This window comes from Sinohyriopsis cumingii, chromosome 1 (genome assembly GCF_028554795.1).
Source record: "Sinohyriopsis cumingii isolate HCF-2022 chromosome 1, ASM2855479v2, whole genome shotgun sequence".
Taxonomy (NCBI): domain Eukaryota; kingdom Metazoa; phylum Mollusca; class Bivalvia; order Unionida; family Unionidae; genus Sinohyriopsis; species Sinohyriopsis cumingii.
The window spans coordinates 65,169,826-65,196,839 of NC_142961.1; the positions used below are offsets into that span (position 1 = coordinate 65,169,826).

Below are 27,014 nucleotides of genomic sequence, written 5' to 3' on the forward strand. Positions count from 1 at the left end.
AGACACGGATTCTACTGATCCATATACTCTCATATTTGGCTATTTCACATTTTTTACTTCTCATTCTCAGATATCGATTAAATTTTCCTTCCGTTTTATGTCTGTCATTCTGTCATCTTGTTTAATTCGTTACACGTTCCTATTATAGGTGTTTTCAATGCTAACAATAAAATATGCAGCCACTGCGGTTTCTGATACCACTACTGCTACTACAACAACAACTACTACTGCTGCTGCTGTTTCTAATGCCACTGATACAATTGCTGCTGATACTGCTACTACCACCGATAATACTACTACTACTACTAAATTGTGAATTTGGAAAATGTTGAAGTGTGTAAGATTAGTTAATATGAATGTATAGATATATCAGGGCATGGATATGTGAATATTTGTATACTTTTTACGAGTTGTAAGGTAAAGAAATGTGTCTGATTGTTGTGATATTACTTAGTATAATGGGGTTAGGAATATGTACTGATGTGACTCATTTTATTGATGTATGCATGAGAAGTAATTGATACAGTGCTTTTATTATGACGTTGTTTTACCATACAAGAACGTACTAGTATTTCGATGTGAATGAATGCGTCACCGAAGAAATTTAATAGCCGTTATCTGATGATAGGCTGGGTGTAGTGTGAGATGAGAGGGCTAAGGAAATTATTGTATCGTCCTTCTGTTTTCACGGGAAGCTTTTGGGGGGACAGGATATCCGGTTCAGTGATGTCCCGAGTCTCTGAGAAGGGAGACGGAAGTGAGACTATTAGAGCGGTCAAAGTCGACAAGTTTAGTCAGTGGAGAGAATCGAGGAGGAGAAGGTAGAGAAGGAGGAGGAGAGTATAGTGAAATCCAGGAGGAGAAGGAATTTGGAGAAAGTCGGGAGGAAGAGGCGAAGGAATTGGAGGAATAGGATAGAAGAATGCGCAGACAAGTAGAATACAAGGACAGGTGGAAAGCTGTCTCACACTACTAATCAAATGATGCAACAGGCTATCAGAGAGTTGAGCGGAAGGTAAGTACTTGGGAAATTTAATCATTTTGACTATTGAATTGTCATTAAATTGTTATTCGTTGAATTTCACTTTTTTGTATATTCAATCATTTAGCCGTCGGGAATTGTGGCTCGAGCTTTACACGTATCTTTCACTAATTTAAATTCCAACCAAAATCGAGCCTGGGTTGGACTTCTATAATAATTTAAATAAAATATTTGTAGCACCCCACCCCAACCATACCACACCTACCACAGTGGCGGCATAACACCCTGTCACGCCACACTCTTTACGGTCGTAGCTGGCATTGTTCCGAGAGGTGGAGTGGGTGGAGAGCGGCTCCTGGGAATGAGCTTGCAGTCTCCTTTATGGGAGCTTCAAGAGAACGACGACCATGCTGTTGTTCTTAACGCGACGGAAATATTGAATCAATATAAGGTTACCACCGGTGCGACGTTTTACATAGGCGTCATTATGACATCCGGCCCTAACTATGTATTTTATATCAGATTGGTACAAACTTCATAAAGATTTTTGTTTCTCATTGAGGTTGAACTACCTATTGAAGATGTCACTTATACACGTCCACCCATTATCAGTCATAATATATCCCACTCTGCTAGTTGTTAAATACCAATAAAGCCCCCATAACTACCGCGTGAGGACGATCGGTGATATCGAGACCCAACTGAAGGCGGAAATAAGCAGCGATCTTTCATCTGCAAACGGTATGGGCGGGTAGTAAACATTGTTGACAGTATGGTGGTAGGGTTTCTGCACTATAGTCATATGCATGATGTTCGCGAGAGATGGAATGCTTGCCACTCTGGCTGCTGCTCCTCTCGCTATTCGGCCGGAAACTCTTCTCGCAACTGGACATTTTACCGTTAAACGTTTCTGGGTCAGGCTCAAACATGTGATCAAATTCATATCCTGATAAAGAATAATCTCAATTCCATCACAGACTTTGTCTTGTGAGTTATCTGCGATGCCTCCCTGTTCGACAATGAATGATTTTGGGCGAGTTGAATAATTATATGAACATCATGAACGAAATGCTGGCGGCTGCTAGAATGGCCCATGTCGCTGAAGCCACCAGTAATGGCGAGGAAAAAAAAAAGTCGCTCATAGCCCAGGGTGGGCTTGAGGGTTCGCCGATCTCATCAGAACGTTAGGCAATGATGCAATCGACGCTGTGTCATATATTCCTCTAGTCATGCACTGTTCCGGCCTATAAGCCTTAGCTGGTAAAGTCGACGATTCTACTGAACTGGCCCCTTTCGTAATTGTCACTGAGTCCATCTAGATCAGGGGTCTCACGCTCAAACCACCCTGAGGGCCGCACCACCTTTGTTATCTCTCATGACACCTTGTGACGCCATTCATTTTGCGGGACATAGGATACGGCTTGGCGGGCCGCATGCATCCCGCGGGCCGCGTGTTTGAGACTACTGATATAGATGCTCCATAAAGAAAGGAGGTGGATGAAATACCATCATTGTATAAGGTCAGGACCTTGAGTCCAATCGTATCCGGTAAGATCCGTGATTCCTAGACGAGTGAAATAAATACTGACGACCACTTGAAATAAGTTCTCGAAAGTCTCGGGAGGTTATATATAGTCCTCAACTTCTTATTCAGGATATTCACCTATCTCTTCTCAATCAGAGGTACTGCTTTTATCGCTTTATCCCCCACGAAGTCTACCCAATTATCCTTTAGGCTGTCCATGACGGTATCCCTTAGACACATCACCTCTCTAATTGGTGTGTTGATGATAGTCACTCACCTACTGCTATGCTATCGTGACCACCAGAAGCCTGCCTAGACCCTTCCTCTTCCCACTAGGACTCGGCCACAAAATGCTCACGGGGTCTAGTAAATACGTTGGTGCTCCGTGACTAAGCGAAATCTCGTGTAAGGTGGTTTCAATGCATATTTCAAAACTACTTCAACGCGGATTGGACAGCACTGGAATAGACCAATGTTGGAATGGTCACTATTAAATCTGTGATCTAAATTTTTACAACTTTTACCATCACATGATGCGAGAGTGAGAGAAGGTCGATACTCGAAGTATAGCCATTCCATGAATAATTCATCCTAAACATGAAGGTCGCATAAAGATTACGTTTATTAGTGTCATAACGTCAGTCATATCAATCAAAGCGGATTTTACACGAGTTCCATTTTAAATCAAATTTGTGAAACATGTTGAATAATTTCTATGTTTTACAAGCGTAAACGAGAAAAAGGTTCCAACTATTCAACGAATGTCAAAAATCTAATGAAATGAACACAAATGCAAGATCCAAACTAACGCATTTCGAAAAATACTGAATTTATTTGACCCATGTACATAATCTTGTAGTGTTTCTAAAATAAATTCGGTAGTTACGCCTTCACTAAGGATGAAAATGTGTTATTACATTTGCTATATATATATATATATATATATATATATATATATATATGACATTTATGACATGGTTATTAGCATAGTTGTCTTGTAATAAACATCGTTCCTCACAAGGTGTGGTTACACTTAGCAGAGTGAAATTGAAAGGGCAACGATATTACCCAGTACTATAGTGATGTAAAATTCAGACCACACCAGTTATTAAGAAATGATTTGTGCTATCCACCTATTGATTTTTGCAGTTATGTTTTTCACTGCAGTTCCAGAGTTTTCTTGCGGGGAAACTCCTCGAAAAGAAAGGCATGAGTTAGCTAGATGGAACATGTTGACCTGTTCGTCACAGTGACTTGAGAGGTGTCACCCCATCCAAAGAATTGGAGTGGGTTGTTATAATTTTGCAGGGCTGCATGTCCGGGTTCGATACAATCTGTAACAAAGAACAGATTTCACAAAAGAACGCTCCATATCTAAGCTTACATATGAAAATAAACAAGAAATTACTCTACATATGCTAAAGTTCATTAAGGACTACCAGCTTTATATTTTCTTGAATTTCTATATTTGAAATCTCATATAAAATTCTGTAAATAGTCAAATAAGAAATCAATCAACGCAAAGTCAAGATATATCTGACATTTGTTAGGAAACTAGTATTTCTGAATAATACTCAAATTGCTGTGCATGAATCCAATTAAATGCAAAATTTCGAATGTCAGACAGTAAATGTCTAAAAATTAAAAATGTATAACTTTCAATCAATGAATCAATTATTTCCCAAAATAATTATCGTAAAACATGAATCTGGCAGCGAAAATTTTACAATAATAAATCTAAAGTGATAATCATAAACAGTGATAACAGGGTTGTTAAGAATCAATTCATGTTATTACAATATTTTATTATTAATCCGAAATGCATTTCTAACAAAAATAGAACCAGCCATTACAATATATTTTACAATTTCACACAATAAGAATGAGAGAATAGTCATTATTGAGAACATCTAAAATATAACATTGAAAAGATGGCTGCATTGCTTCCACAAACTTGTCATTATACTGAAAACGTTTGTGAAAAAGAATTTAAAATATGCAAAAAGAAAGAAGTAGACTGGAAGTGTAGTGGTGGACAGTCTGTGACATACAAAGCAACAGATAAAAAATAGAAAAGTGGCCAATCAAATCGGTAAGGTATATCTATATTTTTGTAACTCCTGGTACATGCTTTTGCCTAATTTTTTTAATTTGTACTCATGCTTGTAAATTATATTGACTAGCGATAGCTGGATTTCGTACGTGCATAGATTATATTTTAAGATATTAGATGACGTAAAATTGCCTATGATCCATAAATGATACTTACGTATGTGTTGACAGTTACTTGTTGTTTTGTTGTAGGGTTTAACGCCATTTTTCAGCACACGATAGGCTATACATGGAAAACCCCGGAAAGAACCACCGACCCACGAGAAGCTACTGGCAAGCTTACTCACATACCCACATTAGCCGAATCCGAGACTCGAACCCACGCAGACAGATGTGAGATGGCAATGATTCGTAACGGAGAGCGCTTTAGACCACTCGGCCACTCGGGACCCCGTCGACAGTTACTAATAATAACATTATTAGTAAACATGTTTACGAGATGTGGCCTTTTTCTCGTTTTACAGATCGGTCAGATGGTATTTTAGAAGAATAAAGTTAATTCCTATTGGATGTGTTAGGTCATATGAATAGGTATTTTGAAATATTAGATTTAGTAATAAGATCTGCCACATGGGGTATATTGCGACGTATAGTGATAATATACTCTTGAAGGTGTTTTTATGCAGAGAACTGACCAATCAGATTTATTCCTATTTTCAATCATTTTAATTTCTTGTGTTCCTGTTATAAGATCAAGTCTACAGACGTATTTTATGTTGTAGAGGAAAAACATTTGTTTGGATTATCCATTGGACACGGAAAGTGCTCACTGGGCCATACCAGTATATTGGAACTATTGTAAATTATTCAAAGAAGTTCGGGACAAGGCATTTTGCCGACGCCATGATCCTAGGCGGACCACTATATTACCGCTTCTGAATTTTATACGAACTTTACATTCTTTTGAACTTTAATAGCATTTTCTCAGAATTATTATGGATTCATTTCCTAACACTGTAGGTTCCTTTCACATTTTCATTAATAACGTTGATAATGAAATTATTTGTTAAGTTATACAAAACTTGTTTGATTTGCTTCTTTATGCTACTTAGTTTATGACCATAGTCGTAACAGTACTAAATGGTAGATAGGGGAAAGGTGTGGAATATCTTCTTCAGGTGGTGTTAGTTATGGGTCACTAAATGAGCAATTAATATCAAAATTAGATTATACAAATAATACTGCTGCATAATGTATTGCTCACCATTATGAACAGCTTTTAGTGTGTATATGTATATAATTTTAATCTTAACAATGACATACACATTCTGAAGTATATTTGTATACAAGACATCTATGACCTTGTACTTAAAATACATTTACATGTATATCTTTAATCTGGATGTATAGACCATGAAGTTGGAAATAAAGAATATCGTTCACCTGTCATATATTGGCCTAAAAGGCACACATAGCAATTAGAATAGCATGTGCCTTAGGTTGAAAGACACCAATATGAGGATATTTTCTAGCTATTTGGGTGGAAATTTGATGGTTGATATTGACTTTGCTTTTAAGAAGAAGTTGAAAAAAGGCTTTCCTGTATGGTTACTAAGGAAGCCAATCTTTTGCTAGTGGGGCCACTCAAAATTTGCTTTAATAAAGCACGTCCAAAAAAACAATTCGACCAAGTTTGATCAAAATTGTCTTAGACATTATTAGAGACAAACTCAAAAGGTTTGTTAATGTGGTTGCTACGGAAGCCACACCATTGCTAGATGAGCCACTCCACACATCATTTTGACAGAGCATGATCTAATGCATCTTTGCTAGGCAAGGGTCATCAATCTATTTCATTCCCCATCGGCATATGTTTAACAAGTGTCCTCTTGAAGGAGTCACCCCTAATAACAAGAAAAAACGACTGACAAGTGAGAGAATTCATTACATGACCTGTCAGGTAGGTTATAAGGTGACTTTGACACAATCTTACCATTCTTAACTGAAATTGGCTCAGATGTTTTGGAGAAGAATCCAAAATCATTTTTCCAACAAGTTGCTATTTCAGGAAAACCATGACATGGGAAGCAACCCAATCTCATTTGATGAGAAACATTTGTCCAAGTTAAATCAAAATAGGCACACAGTCTGAGGCAAAATGAACAAGAAGTTTTAAACACATTTTCTATTTTGATTATTATGGTAGCCATATTTGTACTAGGGATGTCATCCCAAACATTATTTGGGCAAATCATGTCATAAAGAATAATTGTACCAAATTAATTGTAATTTGTTGAAACTGGTCCAATAGCTTTTAATAAAAGAATTGAAACAATATTTAGTGATGTGGGTGAACGATACAATAAATGATGCATGATGAACACAGGGCCATAGCATAATGCATGTAGTGAGATAAAAATGACATATTCTATGTTTAAAGTTTATAGGATAGATAGATAGATAGATAGATGGATAGATGGACGGATGGATGGATAGATAGATAGATAGACAGACACATAGTATAAATGTTTAATATGCACAATATGCACATGCATTATGCTATGGCCCTGTGTTCATCATGCATCATTTATTGTATCGTTCACCCACATCACTAAATATTGTTTCAATTCTTTTATTAAAAGCTATTGGACCAGTTTCAACAAATTACAATTAATTTGGTACAATTATTCACAATATATGCACATTAAACATATGCACATATGCACAATATAGTAATGTAAATTGAAACAAACAGTGGTCCAAGCATACAAACCAGATTTCAAACCAGACTGTAGATTACTAATTAGCTGAAAGTTTTCCCCATCTTGTTGTTTTTAAAAATATTTATGTATGATGCAGACTTCATTGTTCTATGGACAATTCTGCCTGCTTCAGCTTGTACATTATCAATTTCATATTTTTAGTCAGTGTAAATGTCTTAAAAATATATCCCCCTACTCTTAAAGAGGTCATACAAAAGGAGGTCATACAAAGAAGGGCTTACAAAGGAGGTCTTACAAAGGAGGTCATACAAAGGAGGTCTTACAAAAGAAGTCATACAAAGGAAGTCATACAAAGGAAGTCATACAAAGGAGGTCTTACAAAGGAGGTCATACAAAGGATGGCTTAGAAAGGAGGTCATACAAAGGAGGTCTTACGAAGGAGGTCATACAAAGGAAGTCACACAAAGGAGGTCTTACAAAGGAAGTCATACAAAGGAGGTCATACAAAGGAAGTCATACAAAGGACGTCTTACAAAGGAGGTCATACAAAGGAGGTCATACAAAGGAGAAATAAAGCTCTGATGAATTACTATTTAGTCTGAATTTTGGATTATATCTATCCCTTTCTATGACTTAGTGGTTATTTCTTGTGTATGCATATGCAAGGATAGGGAATACTTGTGAGAAGTAATATTTATCAAAAATACATTGCTACTTAAAAGTGGTGGGTTTTTAGCTATATTCATTCTGTACTTTTTGGAATTTTTTGTAGATCTTTATTTATAAGGCATGCTACCATTTGACAGAAAATTATCCTCAGCACATAGACTTAAACTGGACTGACTAACAGTGACAATATAGTAATGTAAATTGAAACCAACAGTGGTCCAAGCATACAAACCTGATATCCTGCTGTTCCAGGGTACAACTAACTGCTTCTTGTGTTCTATCAGCATGGGAATCTTGAAACCAGTCTTATAATGTATCACCAATTTTGATATTTTCTGAGTTTGCATATTAAACATTTATTCTATGTGTCTGTCTATCTATCTATCTATCCATCCATCCATCCATCTATCCATCTATCTATCTATCTATCTATCCTAAAGCTACATAACAGCTAAATGATCTGATTTCAAACCAGACTGTAGATTACTAATTAGATGTTTAGAAACTAAGACAAATATTTGAAATTTTGTTGTTGTTTATTTTAGTCTGTACCAGCATATGCTCATGGAATGTGGATATCACACATCAGTGCCTGATAAGCTGACCCAATCTTAAACTTATCCAGCTGGACAGACATACAGACCTATTGAAGGACAAGGGTGCAACTATATATGTCTGATGAGGGAGGGGTTCTGGGTGGCCAAGTGGTCAATAAGGTAATTGCCTTTGCAGACCACTAACATCACACCTCTTCTTTGTTGGTATGTGAGAAATTATGCCAGTATCTTCCCACTGGTCAGTTGTCCTTCCTGTGTTCTTCCTCAACCAAATATACTGGCTGACATATATGGCCTATTATTTGCTAAAAACTGCCCTTAAACCCCACAAAACACAAACATATTTCTGATCAAGTGTAAAATGGTGATATAATGTCAATGTATGTGTAAATTCTAGTGCTAGGTCTCAGAAATAAATGTTTGATTGTAAACAATAATAAAACTGCAGAAGAGAAGTGATGACTTATTAACTTAAACAGTTAGGCACAATGTAGGCAAGTTTTTTCTTCTTGGTAAAATTTATATCTTTGTATAATGCTGCTTTATTTCAATGTAATTTCTGTAAATGCTACATAATGTGTTTGAAGACACTAACTACATAATGGTTTGGAGACACTAACTACATAATGTGTTTGAAGACACTAACTACATAATATGTTTGGAGACACTACATAATTTGTTTGAAGACACTAACTACATAATTTGTTTGGAGACACTAACTACATAATATGTTTGGAGACACTAACAACACAATGTGTTTGGAGACACTAACTACATAATTAGTTCGGAGTCACTAACTACCTGATGTGTTTGGAGACACTAACTACATAATTTGTTTGAAGACACTAACTACATAATGTGTTTGGAGACATTAACTACATTTGTTTGGAGACATTAACTACATAATTTGTTTGCAGACACCAACTACATAATGTGTTTGGAGACATTAACTACATAATTTGTTTGGAGACACTAACTACATAATTCGTTTGGAGACACTAACTACATAATTTGTTTGAAGACATTAACTACATAATGTGTTTGAAGACATTAACTACATAATTTGTTTGGAGACACTAACTACATAATGTGTTTGGAGACACTAACTACATAATTTGTTTGAAGACATTAACTACATAATGTGTTTGAAGACATTAACTACATAATTTGTTTGGAGACACTAACTACATAATGTGTTTGGAGACACTAACTACATAATTTGTTTGGAGATGCTAACTACATAATTTGTTTGGAGACACTAACTACATAATTTGTTTGGAGACACTAACTACATAATTTGTTTGAAGACATTAACTACATAATTTGTTTGGAGACACTAACTACATAATTTGTTTGGAGACACTAACTACATTATGTGTTTGGAAACATTAACTACATTTGTTTGGAAACATTAATACATAATTTGTTTGGAGACACTAACAACATAATTTGTTTGGAGAGACTAACTACATAATTTGTTTGGAGACACTAACAACATATAGTGTTTGAAGACATTAACTACATAATTTGATTGGAGACACTAACAACATATAGTGCTTGGAGACATTGCAGTTTTATACAGTTAATGGGTCTGTACATCATTCTTAATTGTTTGTGGCATATTGTTATACACCAATATTGAAAAGTAGTTGCGAGAATAATATTTACTAATTTGAATAGTAGGTACTAATTAGAGCTCTCCTTAATTATAATGCCCTTCATTAAAACATGATTCCAGATATAATGCAATACCCCAATGGACCCTGTGACTACAGTTAAACTACTGCACATAAATTGGTCTATCAGATGTGAGGCAAGAAATGCTGAGAGAAAACATAAAGCTTGTATATCTGTATGTTCATTTCTAAAACCTAAAATCTGACAAAATCAAATGTACAGATATAATGAAGTGCAAAATTATATTACATTTACATAAAGTTATTACAATATGTTTGACTAAATGCACGTAGGTAAGCCATTTAAGAAAACTGATGTCCATTTGCATTTTTTAAAATGTGATTTATGTTATTCATTTGTACACGTGATCAATAGAACATTTTGTTTGTTTTTTCAATTAGATATCAGGGTTTTATTAACCAGGCATGTGGCCATGCTTTTGATGCTTTGCCAATATAGAGCAACAAAACATCGTTAAAAAAGTCAGATTTACTTAACTGATTTTCAATGAAGACAAATCATTTCAAACTTGTATTTAAATAGCCAAGACTGTCATTCATCTGCACTCACATATCACCATGTCAGAATGAGCAGCTAAGTGTCACAGATTAATCTGTCCTAATGGGAAAAAAATCAGTCTGATCAATGAGTATGAATCTGTGCTAAAACTTACAATGAAGAAGCTAGAGAAAACATTTGGGATCTAACTATAAGATATTCAAAGCAAACTTTTCTTCTTCAAGAATGAATTAAAAAACAACTGTCAAGCAAGCAAACATCATTTCAACAACACATGCAAATCTGACAAATTAAATGACTTTGTGTTCCAATGGTTTATCCAAGTTAGGATCAAAACCTTTTGAATTTGTGTCAATGGTTTAGCCAAGTTAGGACCAAAAACTGTTTGACCTTGTCTACCAATGGTTTAGCCAAGTTAGGACCAAAAACTGTTTGACCTTGTGTGCCAGTGGTTAAGTCAAGTTGGACCAAAAACTGTTTGACCTTGTGTGCCAAAAGTTTAGTTAAGCTAGGACCAAAAACTGTTTGAACATGTGTGCCAATGGTTTAGCCATGTTAGGACCAAAAACTAAATGACCTTGTGTGCCAATGGTTTAGCCAAGCTAGGACCAAAAACTGTTTGACCTTGTGTGCCAAAGATTTAGTCAAGCTAAGACCAAACACTGTTTGACCCTGTGTGCCAATGGTTTAGCCAAGTTAGGACCAAACCATTCCAATCTTAGACCCACTAATCTCTCTCTCATCACGTAAGTGTTTAGAAAAAGACATTTTTATAATCTGTGAAAACCTCAGTAAACAAAAAACTGCCCAAAACAAAACATTTGGGGGATCCAAAGGGTTTTTATTTAGAGGAGATTCACTATATTCACATTATCAAATTTTGCTTTAATCAACATCATGGAGCCATTATTGTGCTGACTTGCCATTAAGTAATAATACAAATGATTCTGGTGTTGAATGTGAGAACATTTTTTACATTGCCATGATATAAAGCAATGCAACAGCATAAGCAAACAATTTCACTCTTAAAATTCATGTAACAAAGAAAAAATACAGAACAGCTTAAGTTGCAGAATTAACCTGATACTATTTGCATTATGCATTTGCATAGTTTCTGGGTGATACTGTCTGCATTATGTATTTGCATAGTTTCTGAGTGATACTGTTTGCATTATGTGTTTGCATAGTTTCTGTGTGATACTGTTTGCATTATGTGTTTGCATAGTTCCTGGGTGATACTGTTTGCATTATGTATTTGCATAGTTCCTGGGTGATACTGTTTGCATTATGTATTTGCAAAGTTCCTGGGTGATACTGTTTGCATTATGTATTTGCATAGTTCCTGGGTGATACTGTTTGCATTATGTATTTGCATAGTTCCTGGGTGACACTGTTTGCATTATATATTTGCAAAGTTCCTGGGTGATACTGTTTGCATTATGTATTTGCATAGTTCCTGGGTGATACTGTTTGCATTATGTATTTGCATAGTTCCTGGGTGACACTGTTTGCATTATGTATTTGCATAGTTCCTGGATGATACTGTTTGCATTATGTATTTGCATAGTGCCTGGGATATGACAAGACTTTAAGTATTGTTTTAAACTCCAGATTTTCAATTTTTTGGCTCAAACAGTTACATTTCTTTGATAACCACATTGAGCTTGACCTTTTTTCAATGTCTGCTAAATAAAACAAAATTAACATTAAAATTATGTTCCCTTAATGGTGCCAGAGTTTCATTGGTGTACATTTATAACACATGTTGTCTCAACTGAAAGCCTGAGCAGCTATTCCAATCAAATGTACCCTCTACCTCAAAATTTGTATTCCCAAACCTGCAGGGATCTTTCCTGACAACATTAACCTCCTTCCTCAAATTATTTCAAAGAATGAGGGCCCTATGCTATGTGTGATGTTGACCTTTGACCTGTTGACTTCTGAGACACTAAATTTGTATACAATCAAGGATGATTCACAATTAAAATTTAATTAGATGTCATGTATACCATGTAAATTGTGTACAGTCCAGTCAATGCAATTCTCAGATTGATCACATAAATAGTAAAAGTACCATTAAATTTGACCTTGTGAGCTGTTGAAAGTGAAAATAATACATTTTTCAAAGTCATTTCTTACTGGGAATGTTCATAAAACGTATGCAAGCCTCAAACAGGCAAAAAACAAAATGATACCTTGTGGATCTTTAACACTGGCCATGCCATGCCAGCAACAGAATTCACCTTGCACGAGCTTGATCTCTGACCCTTGACAAGATATGTAATCAATTTATGAAGACAGAGAATATTCATTTAAACAATATAAATGAACAATAAAGTGAATGAGAAAAAATTACTACTTCAGACCAAGTTAAAAACAAAATACTAACATACTCTTGATGAAGGTTGCAGATTATGTGTCAATAATGAAAATACCCAATACAGTACTCCATTATAATACTGTCCATGATAGCCATACTGCCTTATAGTGAGACCACCTTAAAATGAAATTCATTATGTATGTAATTTCACCTGTATATAATGAATTGAGAGTTACAATCACACCAACCTTATAATAGAAATGGTGTCATAAGGAAAGATCTTATAGTGAGGGGTTACTGTGGAAGTACCTTCAACATTGTTTTAACATGTGATAGTGAGGGTGGTAAGAGTTTCTATTCAACCTGTAGAAAAAAGCCACAGTATAGAATGTCCAGAACATCAACACACAGATTGTATGTATTTGTTGAGGCTTTTAGGTCACATCTGATCTCTGGCAGAGAGAGCAGGTTTGGTATTCAAAGGAAATCCTAAAATCACCTGATCTTATGACATCAACAACATGGCCATGAAGAACATACTTTATTTGTACATCCAAAGCGTCAACAACAGACCTGTTATTTATATTGATTGTCTGCGTGCTATTATTGTTAACGAACTATGACTAAGGCAAGTCAGGCAAACAGCTGGTGAAGCTGATATGGATGACCAAATTTCTTTTCAGCACAATCTGTGAATTTCAAATTACAGTGTAATGCAACTAAGTGATCTACATACCATTTTTAGGTATTTAAAGCCAGTTTCTTCTCAATTAATCCCTCATAGAATGTAATAGAGACAATTAATCACTTATACTATGTAATACATATAATTGTGTGCATGTGTGTGTGTGTGTAAGTGTGTCTGTGTGTGTATGTGTGTGTGGGTGTATGGTTTTTTATTTTTAATGTTGCTTTAACAATTTTCAGTCATATGACTACAATGTCTACAGTGTGGCAGTTTACAGTGATGTCTAGCACTGGGGCATCATGCTGCAGACATGTGGCATCATGTCCCACCCAATCATATTATCCTGACACCAGGCTGGCCAGTCCTAACACTAACGTCTTAATGTTAAGCACGAAGTAAGGCAGCTGCTAGTACCAGTTCTATAAATCTCTGGTATGAATCGGCTGGGGTTCAAACCCAGGACCTACCACATCTGAGATGGATGCTCTAACCACTTAGGTCACTGGAGGCATCTAATATAAAATTAATCCCTTACAGACTGCAATACATACTTAAGGAGCAATGGTATGTTTTCTCATTAAACAAACCACTAACAAGTATCCATAACGATGAAGTTAAAGAAGTAAAATCATGTACCTGTATTATACCAAATGTTCCTACATTTCAAGAAAATTCTCTAAAATGGCATTTTTGCAAGAAATCTTGAATGGTAATGAAACTCTGTACATCAGCTGCATCACTATCAATTTTGTATTTTTTTAACTAGATATTCTCATACTTTGTGCCTAATAGCATGTAGTATAAAAAAACCTGCTGTCAGAAAAGGGACCTAATATGATAACCTAAGAAAGAAAATTTATCTCTCTTGGGGAACATTATTGATAAAACTACCAAAACAAAAATTTTAAAGAAACCATTTTAATGACTTGTGACTGTATTTTAAGAAATTTTAGCTTTAATGTGAATTTCTGTGCAACTATAACTGAATCAGACACAACAAGCATTTATACAGATCCTAAAATGGCTGTCCCTTACATGAATGTGCCTTAAAAAAAAAGGTTACTCAGTAATTTTTTCAAAGTTCATCCTTTACGGTTGAACCCCCATAATGAATCTCTTTTTTGAACTCAAACTTCACGTCATCAGATTTTTGTTCTTTTGTAGGCATAGCTTTCTTAGATCCATTTGAAGCTGATCTGACATCTGAGAAAGTGATCTGAAACCTTTGACCTTCAATCTGCAGGATATCCTCCATCTCAGCTTCTGTCTTCTGATCAGACAAACTCGCGCCTGGCAACAAGTACCTGTACTGACCATTTACAGCAAAAAGAAACTGAATAATATTGGTGTAGTTCATTTCTCCCATCTTTAGCTTGTCATACTGAACTGTACTAAACTGAAAGTTGTCTGACACGACCTTGTTATCTCGTTGAGCAAGAAGAACAAATATGGCTGGTGGCTCAAAATAGATTTTTGTCAGTCCTAGTTTCTGTAACTCTTCTGGGCTTGGTTTAACAATTCGGCCAAAAATGAAGTACTTCTCATATCTAACTGCCAGAGCTTTATGAAGTGTTGATGCCTCCTGTTCATCTAGTAGAAATAATAATAATAATAATAATAACAATAATAATAATAATAATAATTATAATAATAATAATAATAATAATAAGAATGAAATTATAAGTAAAATATAGTTATATTCACAAATTCAACATATTAAGAACATCAATATTTGCATTAGTGATTAAAATAATGTATGTCCTAAACATTCAGCACTTTTTTAATGTAGCTAATCTGTAAGATTTACTGTACATGCTGCAGCTCTCGACAATAAGTACAATCCAATATCATTTTGTTAAATATTAATCAATCTGAAAATTAATTATTTCTTTTCCAATAAACTTTTACTTTCATTATTTAAAATATCATGCTTTCTGTCCCATCAAAGATTTTTTTCCTTTAAATTATACGAAGATTTTATTTCTCACTGACTCTGAATTTTTACTATATGTGATAAGAAAAAAAGCAACTTATTTAAAACGAGATGATCTGCTGTTAATAGAGAGATATTTCATCCAGCTGATTGCACAAAAATGTACACTACTAGAAATGTAGGTTATCTTATGCTATTTGTCATCTTTGTACCACTGTACTGACTAAACCTAGAGTACACCCTCAATCCTAGCAAATCACTTAAAAACTGAACATCATATGTTACAGGATTCATGAAGGAGTGCAGCCTGATTACACACTGTTCATGGCTGTAGTGAAGTGAAGACCATTTACATATAGTGTCACTAGGTCCAGTCAATTTTCATGATTCATGATTTAATGAAAATACGAAGAACAATCAATCGCTTATAATTACACATATTTAAATAAGCACTAGTGAATCTCAATAAATAAATAACAGAACTACATTTATTTGCTGATTACAAGCAATGGAAAGGCATCCAAGAATGTTGTTGTTGTTGTAGGGTTTAATGTCATTTTTCAGCACACGACAGGCTATACATGGCAGCCAGTATTAATGGTTGATGAAGAACCCAAGAAAAACCTGGGAAAGAACCACCGACCCTCGAGAAGCTACTGGCAAGCTTTCTCACACACCCACAATGGCTGAATCCGAGACTTGAACCCATGCAGACAGAGGTGACATCCAAGAATGGCAGAAACAACATTAATAGTTCCTTTCTTGTATTATGAACTAATAACTTAGTTTTGGGCATCACATGTTAATTTTTAACCAACATAAATACTTGTCACAAAGGTTTGGTAACTGTGTATTTTTAACCAGTGTAAATACTTGCTAGAAAGGCTTCGTAAATGTGTAATTTTAAATAATGTAAATATTAGTTACAACAACTTGGTAATTTAGTATTTTAACTAATGTAAATACTTCTGAAAAGGTTGCTTCCTTGCGCTAGATAGTTCATGATCATTAGTAATTTCTCTGATCATCTCAACTCCACTGACCCACTTATCCAGTACACTTCAGAACAAGAAGAAAATGGCAAGCTACCATTGTTGGACAAGTGTATACATATAAATGATGATAGATCAACCAAAGTCACTGTGGTATGGAAAAACCATTCTACATGGACCAGTACCTGAACTTTTATTCCAATCACCATCTGGAACACAAGAGGTAAGGAGTAAGGTCTTTAATGCACCAAGCTAACTCTCTAGTCACTGATGGGGAAAGATTGACTGGAGGAAGTACTGTAAAATCAGCACCAAGGGCAATTGGCTACCCAGAGTGGATTTTCAACTTCCAGAAAAGTGGAGAAAAAAACCCCACACAAAACCAGAAGTAGCTTAAAAAGAACCAACACTGGCATGCCATATATCCATGGTACATCAGAAATCCTAGCCAGAGTATTCAGACAACATGGGATCAATGTATATTACAAACCATACAACTCTTCAGATAACAACTTACACATGTGAAGGACAAAAATAAAAATTTGAAAATATGTACATTGTTTTATTATATCAAATGTAATTGTGAGAAGGATTACATTGGGGAAATGGGCAGTTTTAGAAACCAGGATTAAGGAACACATCAGTAGGGAATCATCAGTCATACATAAACATTGTAGCAATATAGGACATTTCACTGTCCCCAATCAAACCAAGATATCACATCAGAGGACGATATAGACAAAAGAAGGTGAAGAAGGTGATCAAAATAAGACAGCAGAGGCCAAAACCAAACAGGGATTAGGGACTTGAATTGCCACCCATCTACACCAGTCTCCTCCTATCACATGACCATTATAAATCATGTTAAGGGTTGTCCATTAATTATGTCAACAAAATAGGGGGAGGGGGTTTCAAGAAGTTTGACAATTGTTGACATGGGGGAGGGGGGAGTTCAAGATAAATTGACGTCAACAATGTTATTTTTTACAATAAATTTAATAAATCAAAAAATAGGAAATTGGTCGGTGCATTGGTATGGCACACACTCGCTCGCCCGTCAACAGCCCACCAGTTTAATCCTAAACCGGTTGAGCTCATGCCAAGGAAGTCATAGTCTTGCATCATCATATTTTGTTTTTATTCAATGTAGATTGCAGACTGTAGACAGATTTTTAAGGGAAGCTGTTACTAAATTCAAAGACTACAATGAGCCATAGACATCTAAATAGTATAGCTATCCATGGACTTCTATTAAATAGCATTTATCTTATATGTATAGATGCTATATATATTGAAGTCCATGAACTATCCCTCCAAGGATGGATAACTGAGCTTAGGAAACTTGAGAGCTTGACTATTATACAGTCATCTTCAACATAATACATAAAATAAATTATGTAGCCTACACAAGCATACAACTTCTTCAACCAGATGCAGTAACCTTAATGCCTTACAAATACTGTACACTTTGATAACAGACTCTTGTTCATTTCAGGCAAATGCCCCCCCCCCCTCCATTTGCATGTGCTGTAAAATTGTTATAGTCAATTTGAAATCTGTTAAACAAGTAAAAAAAAATGTATTAAAATTTATTTGTAGACCTTTTAATTTCCATAATTCTATTTTTAGCATAAAAGCCAGCTGTATAAAATACTGTTAGTTTGTAGGGGGGGTAAAATTTTATTAGGGGGGTCACTGAAAGTTTGATAGTTGTTGACAAGGGGGGAAGGGGGGGGTAAAAAATTGCCTAAAAATTGTTGACATTATTAATGGACGTCCCCTTATCAACATTAGTTGTTGAAGAATGCAGTGTGATATTGATGAAAATTTCAAACTCTTAAAATATTTATGCTCTGAGTGAGGGAAATTGTTAAGGACCATGAATGTAAATACTTGTTACAATGGCTTAGTAAATGTTTAATCTAACCAATGTAAATACTTGTTACAATGGCATGGTAAATGTTTAATTTAACCAATGTAAATACTTGTTACAAAGGCTTAGTAAATAAGTAATGTTAACAAATGTAAATGCTTTTTACAATGGCTTGCTAAATGTTTAATCTAACCAATGTAAATACTTGTTACAGTGGCTTGGTAAATGTTTAATCTAACCAATGTAAAATACTTGTTACAAAGGCTTGGTAATAGTGTAATTCTATTGTTTTCCTCTATGTTTTGGTCCTAACAACTTTCTTCTCCTTAATTTGTTTTTAAATTAAGCATCTAAACACATAACAATAATTATTTTACTATAATTTACCCATTCATCTGACAAAATGTTGAAAAGTGTGAGAAAAATGAAATATTACAGTAATTTCCACCAAAGATGAGTGTAAGAAACTTGTCAGTCATAATTACAGGTTTCATGTCAACAATGACTTTGATTACTTGAATTGCAGACTTTCTCTGACCCTCTAGCTGGAGTGATGCACCGTACATTAAGTTGGCAAAAACTGTCCAAACAAATTTTTGCAATTAAATTAGTCTGAAATTATGGATTCCAAAACTACTTTTAACATTAAGGATACAAACTGCCTGCATACTCATTAATTGGCCCATATATTAGGGTCATCTGTATCATGCTACAAATTGACTTGATTTTTGAAGGTATCTATTTTTATGGCTTTGCATACGTTGATATTCTTATGGATACTTAATTTATTTGAAGTGGTCCTACTTTTTCTAGAGAAGGATCATTGTTCACGAGGTCTTTTAACTGACGGTTTGGAGCAACAGCAAAATCCACCAAAATTAAAACTCTACAGAAAAAAATAGTGAATTCTGAGCACACAGATGAACTGTATCTTTGGAATTTAAAGAGTCATTTTAAGAATTATTAATGATTTTGTTTTCAATTTCCAAGCAAAAGATTGTGTCAACAAACAGCAACTAAAGTCCTACAACTAGAAATTAGTCAGAATGCTTCTGATGGCTACTGCTCCATATTTTACACTGTCTTTATAGCCATGGATTCTGTCTATTGACATATAGTTATGATTATGTCTGAATTTCCATGGGCATAACGTTTTAGGAAATTCAATGTGGAAACTAAATTTGCATATACTTTTTGTTATGGTATATACATGTTGAATTTTCAATAATTTACAACATTTTATGTGCCAGAATTGTTTTTAAATTACTGATTAATTAAGAGAATTAGATGATAATAAAGTACCATCTATACTAGCTTATAAGTCAAGTCCAACTGCAAACTGTACAGACCTAGATCTGCCATCGCAAAATGAGCCAGCAGATCTGGGTCTTTACAATTTGATAGGAGTAATCAGATGAACAAACAACATCAACCTTGACCTGCAGGCACATTATGCTACAGCAGATCAGGATCTTGGATGGCTGCAGTTTGACTAGACTTGAAAGCGAGTACAGATGGTATCATGATTAACAGTATATTTTGACCGAAATTTATACAAAAACAAAGAATAACTGGTTAATAAACTTTTGTGGACAACACACCTGTAACTATCAGTACTGGAAATTTCGATGGTTTGGACATAAAGCTTTCAATCAGGAAGTCACGCATGTTACCATCCTTGATCCTGTATGTTCTGTCTGGCAGTGAGTTCACAGCGAGTGCTCGTGCTTCATTAGGTGATGATGCTGATTTCCATTTCCTCTCCTTGGTTGATTTTCCACCATATGGGTACACCCTTGCAACAGAATTCCCACTTTCTGTGAAATCCTGCAAACAGAAGACAAAAAATCTTACTTCAGAATCAGTATTAACACAGTTTTCTTTCTCTTCTTTTTTCTTCCTCTCTTTCTTTCTTCTTTCAGTGCACAGGTAGCCTGTGTTCAGTATGCAAAGCAATCATATCAATAACCATACAACAATCAACAGTTAGTGTGTTCAGACATGAGGCTGTGTGAATGTATGGACAACAATCAACAGTCAGTATATTCAACCATACTGTCGTGTATATGTATGGACAACAATCAACAATCAGTATGTTCAGTAATGAGGCTATGAGAAGGTATGGACGCAAGTCAACAAGCAGCATATTCAACCATAATGCCACCTAAACACTAATTTCAAACTAGAGACCCATTCGCTATCATATCAAGTTGTTTTTCATATATAGCATGTAGGATTAAAACCCTACCTACCACAATTATGTATAAGGATCAAACATGGGTTTCTAAAAGGACAATACATTAGACAGAACATTAAAAACTTAAATGATTTAATGTTTTACACCAAAAAGCACAATATTCTTAAACTGCTTCTTTTGACTGATTTTGAAAATGCATTTAACTCAGTTGCAATGCCATTTACTGATAAAGAAATTTATTTTTTTAACTTTTAAAGAAACAATGATAAAATGGACCTAAAAATGCTTGTCAAAACATCAAAAACCATGCGCAATTATCAACTGCAAATTTTCTAATTGTTTGGTATGGAAATAGTGTGCAGACAGGGTGATCATCTCTCCCCATATTCTTTTAACCTATGTGCAGAGAAGTTATTCCACATGATAAGAATAATTACAAATATGTAGGGAATAAACACAGGTAACACATCCCATGTTCTTTCTGTGTATGCTGATGATGAATTACTTGCTCTTGATGGTTCAGAGAAATCTGATGTCAGCTTGATATCTGTTGTATCAACATTCCAAATTTTCTGGTGCAAGTATAAATATAGAAGAAAAACAACTAATGTACCATAGTTTGGATTGAAAGTAGTACTGGTAGCAAGAAGAAATACTCTCCAGAACAGAAATTTACCTGGGGTTGTACCAAGTTTAATGTCTGATACATACAGTTTTCAACTGACTTAGAAAAAATCACAACTCTTAATTATCCATCTAAACCTCAAGAAATGAAGAACCTTCTAATTCAATATATAAAATAATATTTTTTTTACTCCATTTGGATGGATAACTGATAAAAAGTTAAGCTATTCTAAAACTGATCATCTTTTATTTTCATTACCATATTCATCTATACGGGTTCTTAGTGAACAAAATACACTCTTTACAAGTTTGTATGGCATGTGTCGAAAGAAATACAATTAATGTATTTAGGTTTGTGAATGCTCTGAAAATTACATAGCTTAGAATAATGATGTCTGATAAGTAAAGTAAAAGTTAATTACAATTTTATTATCAAATATTGATAATCTTTGTTTAGTTGGTACAGATTTTCTTAGTATATTTAGTTTCAACATATCTTATTTCTTAACTTTGAAGCTGAAGATTACAAGATTATAATACAGAAAGTAAATGATTAGAATGAAAGTCAATGGTTTAAAATGTTCTCCTTCCATGATATAAAAATTGTATGTATATATATATATATATATATATATATATATATATATAAGAATATATGATTGACAATTAAGTTTTAATGACAAATAATTGAATTAATGTATAGTCAACGTAATGAGTCTCTTAGTTAAACATTAGCCGTGGAAAATAAAACACAAGTTGGAAAAATGAAGCAGGTGAAAGAAGAGAATAAAGAAAGAGAACAAGGTAAAAAGAGAAATTATCAATTACGATATATAAAACATTGTGCAGAAAGTTGTAAAAAAAATAGAAAAGAAAGGGGACAACAACAAAAAAAAGTGAGATTAAAAGTGAACAGTAACTGCTTCTAGAGCTAGCCATTGTGGAAACAATGGTCAATAATTTGGAAGGGAATATAATTTTCTTAGAAATTGTCAATGATTCAGTTTTGGAAGTATTGAAAGATACAAGCCAATGATTTGTCCATTTAAAAAAATTTGCCAGCTCTTATTTAAGATTATGAGTGGTAATAAAGAGATTATCTACAATTAGAAAGGGACTCATATCATCTGCAAATAAATTTATATTGGAGTCTAGTCCAATATCATTTATGTATAGCAACAAAAGTATGGGGCTTAAAATACACCTCCACACAAAAAATATACTTGTAAGTAATGCTCATGGTCTTTTGCTTTTAAGATAGCTAGAAAAACCATTTTAACAGGCCTCCTGAGTCGTTTATGCCATTAAGATTGCTAGAAAAACCATTTTAACAGGCCTCCTGAGTCGTTTATGCCTCAAACAGTTAAAAGCTTAACTTATGTCACAGAACACAACTCTAATTTCCTTACCAGAATCTATTGCTTTGCAAAATGTGTTATAGAGGCAGGTTAATTGATTACTTTAAAATCACCCAGAATAAAGCCAGATGGGAAAGGTGTAAGAATGTTATTTTCACAGAAGTAATTAAATCTATGTTTAAAAACCAGTTTTTCAAACCTCTGCCAACATAGTGAGAAGCAATATTGGTCATTAGTTAGATTCAATGGATTGGCTGCCCAGTTTTAAAATTGGAAACATTTTTGCTTCTTTCCAAGAGTGTGTGTGTGTGATTTAGATTTTTTTATGTAGCTTGAACAATCAACTAGTCATATCACTAAGATGTCTACTGTGTGGCAGTTTATTGTGATGTCTAGCACTGGAGCATCATGCCACAGACATTCAGCATCATGTCCCACCCAGTCGTATTATCCAGACAACAGTCCAACCAATCCTAACATTAACCTCTTAATGCTGAGCACCAAGCAACGCAGCTGCTAGTACCATTTTTGCAAGTCTCTGGTATGACTAGGCCAGGGTTTGAACCCATGACCACCCACATCCGAATCGAACATTCTAACAATGAGGCCACCGGAGTGCTCTAGAGTTTCTCTAACAGACAGGATTAAAAGTAAACAATGTGGATGTGAGAGTTCATTATTTTCTTTCAAACATTAATTTTATTGATTTACAAAGCATAATTGCAGCTATAATGTCATATAAAACTAATTTTATAACAAATTATTACTCAAACCTGCAACAAGCATGATGACATGGTAATAATTTTATTTTAAAAATGGATGAAGAGATATACAAGAAAAATTGATTGGAAATAATAATGAAGTACCAACTTCCAGAAGAAAATGGAATTCTGAATTTGGCAATTTATCTTCTAAATTACCAAATCTAGAATTTGATTTTCATCTATAATTTTTTGTTTCTGCTACCATGTAAAACTTTAAAAACGTCAAATTTGTTATGGTTGCAGCTGAAAATACTACATAGAATTTGCCTTACAAATGCATTTCTCAGTAAAATTATAATTGTTTCAAATGATCCCTGCTCTTTCTGAATGTTACATGTAGAGACAATTTCTCACATCTTCTGGGATTATCACATAATCAAGATTTTTTAATGACATTTTACAATGGATATAGCATTTATAAGACTACAAATGTTGTTATACAGTTAATATTGTCATAAAGTATTTTATTGGAAACGTATGCATAGCATATTTACGCTATTTTCCAAAGTTCTTTTTATTGCTGTGTTTAAATGATCACTGCAGCACCCCACACAGTTCCCATTAGTCGTGCCATTCACCACAGTAGCCGTGACGTCACCATCGTCAATCATAAAACCCAATGTGACAGCATGCTACTTACGATTTTTTGCAGCAGGGATTGCTCCGTTCGCTTATCTATCATGCCAACCCAAATAATGCCCCGTACGCCAGCTGCCATGGTTTTCCACACCTTCTCCATAGATCCATCGTGCACAACAACCACCCAGGGGTCAGGACTTTGCAGCACTTTCTCTGTAAAATTACTCTGTGTAAGTGGGAATAAATCCTGGAACATTTCGTGCGGGGCAAAGCTGGCAGTATAATGGTATGAGGTGTGTGTAACTTCTTTGCATAAGATCCAATTTCGACTTAAAATCACTGCGAAAAAAATGAGAGAACGTTTCAGCGTCATATTTTCCATGGCTACCCGGCAATTTTACGACGACGGAAGTATACGTGTACCAAATAAAAAGCATTTCCGACTCGGGCTACAGTCGGACTATACATACCCGTTTGTTTGTACCCCCTGCCGATTTCAACAACGAAAACGTTTAATGTGATAAAAAGTGCAAAGAACTAAGTCAAATGAATCATTGATTTATAATTTCTAACCTGACTTTACCAGAATGACACAAATGTATCCCCAGCACCTTTCACGCTTAGCGGACTTTCCATTACAGTTGTGATCTGGAATGAAGAATCCTTACTTTAGTTTTTGCTATTATTATTATAATTATTATTTGCCAAATTGATCATTAAGAAACTTCTTGAAATGATTTTAAAAAATTGTATTACTTGGTATAGGACAGTTGTTTTTGTTGGTTTTTTTTTTTTTTTTTTTTTTTTTTTTTTTTTAAATAGTAATTTGAGATGTACCCATTCTGCTTGGTGGACTAATCTTGTTCAGCTGAGGTTTACGGTTTTTATGCTCTGTGAAATCAACATGATTTGGACCTATTAGTTAACCATTCGCGGTACAAAGAGGATCTGAGTATATTTTTTTAATGTGAAGTCCTGATCTATTTATATTATACAGACTTTTTGAAGAATGGGACCACATGTATAAGAAGATGGTCAAATGGAGAGGGTCTGCTTAGAAATATGTTTTTTAATTTGTCAAAATGTTGTTAACAGTTAAAGTAAATATATAATAAAAAAAGGTTAATGCATTTTGGTACCATCAAACATTACATTTTCTCTCTATGTATATATTCCGATTCGCCTTTTATCTTAGCTGTCCAGTCAAGTACGACCAAGTGATTTTATTACACGAATTGTGCTATAAATTTAACAATATTAATAATTCTTATAGACATCACTTCATTGAATTTTATTTGGGGTTTTTTTTAAAAAAATCACTATTTAATAAGATTCAAATGATAATGCGTTCGTCTTCATTTGTATTGTGGTAACAAAATATGTGTATTTGGTTTTCAGAGCGTATTTGTTTGCTTCTGATGCTTGCTTGCTTGCATACATGCTTCTTTACCCGCTGATTGCTTATAGAGGTTCAACGTACCACTCTGGCCATTACACTATTTATGTTGGTCATAAGAGTTCAGTTGAGCATAACTATAAACATATACACTGCGACGAATTCTGAATGCTAGTAGTATCTAGATTAGATTAAGGTTATTACAAATAGGTTAATATATTGCATAAACACCTACCCACCCTAGTCCATTATGTAAGACGTATGCACTTACATACAACCGTGTCGGCCTATTCTGCTTGTCGGGTAACGCTTTGTGGTCGAAAATCCTATTTGTATCCTGAAAGAACGATCGTCATTTAATTAAGGAAAGTGATATTCATGAAGTGTGCAAAACAACCCACATTTATATTCTAAATGCATATGAAAATGTGATTTTAAATGTCAACATGAAGACCCACTCCATGATCTTCATGAACTTGTATCCCAGAAAAACCTATTTAATATTTCTCTTTTAGAGTCATACAAATAAATATATTATTTAAAAGATAGAACTCTTCTTCTTAGAACAATACTGCATCTTAATCCAAGATTCTAATTTTGTAAGTTGTCCGACACCTAAATTATCGTCTGCTATCGAAATTGTCAACTTGCCGTTTCTCAAGAAATTCCATAGTTTATTGTTTGTTTCTAAATTCTTAATTAATTCGTTTTCCATAAACGAGACTTTCTAAACACATTACATCCTATTCACTGTTGTTTCTTTTCAACAAAATAGCTTGCTTTTATAAATGTTTAACTTATACTAATTATTTTACTAGATTGGTTTAGTTTGCTTAATATCTCTTGCCATTTTGTGGTATTGTTACGCTGAATTTTTTAAAACCATCTATAAACCTGACCAAGTTCCACGTCTGAAATGCTGACAGAACGAGTCCAAAGTAGTGTATTTCATTTCCTTAGGCCGACATATCGCGAGTCATGAAAATACAGAAGTAGTATCCCGTGTGTCAAAAATAAGTATTATTTTGAACAGATGTTCTGGTGACAATTGCCGTTTTTCATATGTTTAGCATTACAGTATTTTTTTCTTCTCAATCGGTAGAATTGGAATGATTTTTGCGCCAATATTGGTGAAGGAAACGTCAGATGCACCGACAGTGGTGTATATGTTATTTGGGTCGACGGCTTACTAACTAAATAAGTGGCGTTATGTAGCATACTCCAAGGAATGCCAAAATCAGTTTAAGTTCAAGTACTAATATTGGAAAAAGCGATTAGATAGCTTCGTTACGTTTTAGACAGTTATCGATTTCGGCAGTCTCGGCTTTCATCGCATTTGAGCCAATTGAAAAATAGGTCAACGGAACATGAAAAAGCGTCCATTTGATTGTCAGAATTTGAATCCATTAGGTAAAAGTTTTCAGAGTAAGTATAGTCCAACTAAAGCAAACAGATTTTCATCTGTGAAAAAGGGTCGATATTCCTCTAGTTCATATGCCTCTCGTTCCCCTGACATTAAACCGGGGAACACGCTACACAAAGCTATTTGTTAAAGCAGTAAGACGTCGACCCAAACAACATAAACA

General features: G+C 34.5%; 2 protein-coding genes across 3 annotated transcripts; one reads left to right on the forward strand and one right to left on the reverse strand.

The window, feature by feature from the left end:
* The first annotated feature begins 271 nt into the window (after window positions 1-271).
* On the forward strand, window positions 272-8,650 carry LOC149807015 (uncharacterized). Of its 2 annotated transcripts, none has more exons than XR_016414165.1 (2): window positions 272-1,015; window positions 8,497-8,650. XR_016414165.1 is itself a non-coding variant. In XM_089933246.1 (2 exons), the coding sequence occupies exons 1-2, from the start codon at window positions 981-983 to the stop codon at window positions 7,854-7,856; spliced, it is 366 nt and encodes a 121-aa protein (XP_089789372.1). In that variant the 5' UTR covers window positions 272-980; the 3' UTR covers window positions 7,857-8,474. The 2 variants fall into 2 exon arrangements, 1 of the variants encoding a protein (XP_089789372.1); XM_089933246.1 differs by lacking the exon at window positions 8,497-8,650 and adding an exon at window positions 7,526-8,474.
* A 1,700-nt stretch (window positions 8,651-10,350) lies between these two features.
* Window positions 10,351-24,406, reverse strand: LOC149807016 (uncharacterized). The gene is made up of 3 exons (XM_089960673.1): window positions 24,094-24,406; window positions 20,112-20,337; window positions 10,351-15,302 (listed from the first exon to the last, which is right to left on the reverse strand). Exons 1-3 carry the CDS (start codon window positions 24,403-24,405, stop codon window positions 14,788-14,790), a joined length of 1,053 nt encoding a protein of 350 aa, XP_089816799.1. The 5' UTR covers window position 24,406; the 3' UTR covers window positions 10,351-14,787.
* Between the last annotated feature and the right edge of the window lie 2,608 nt (window positions 24,407-27,014).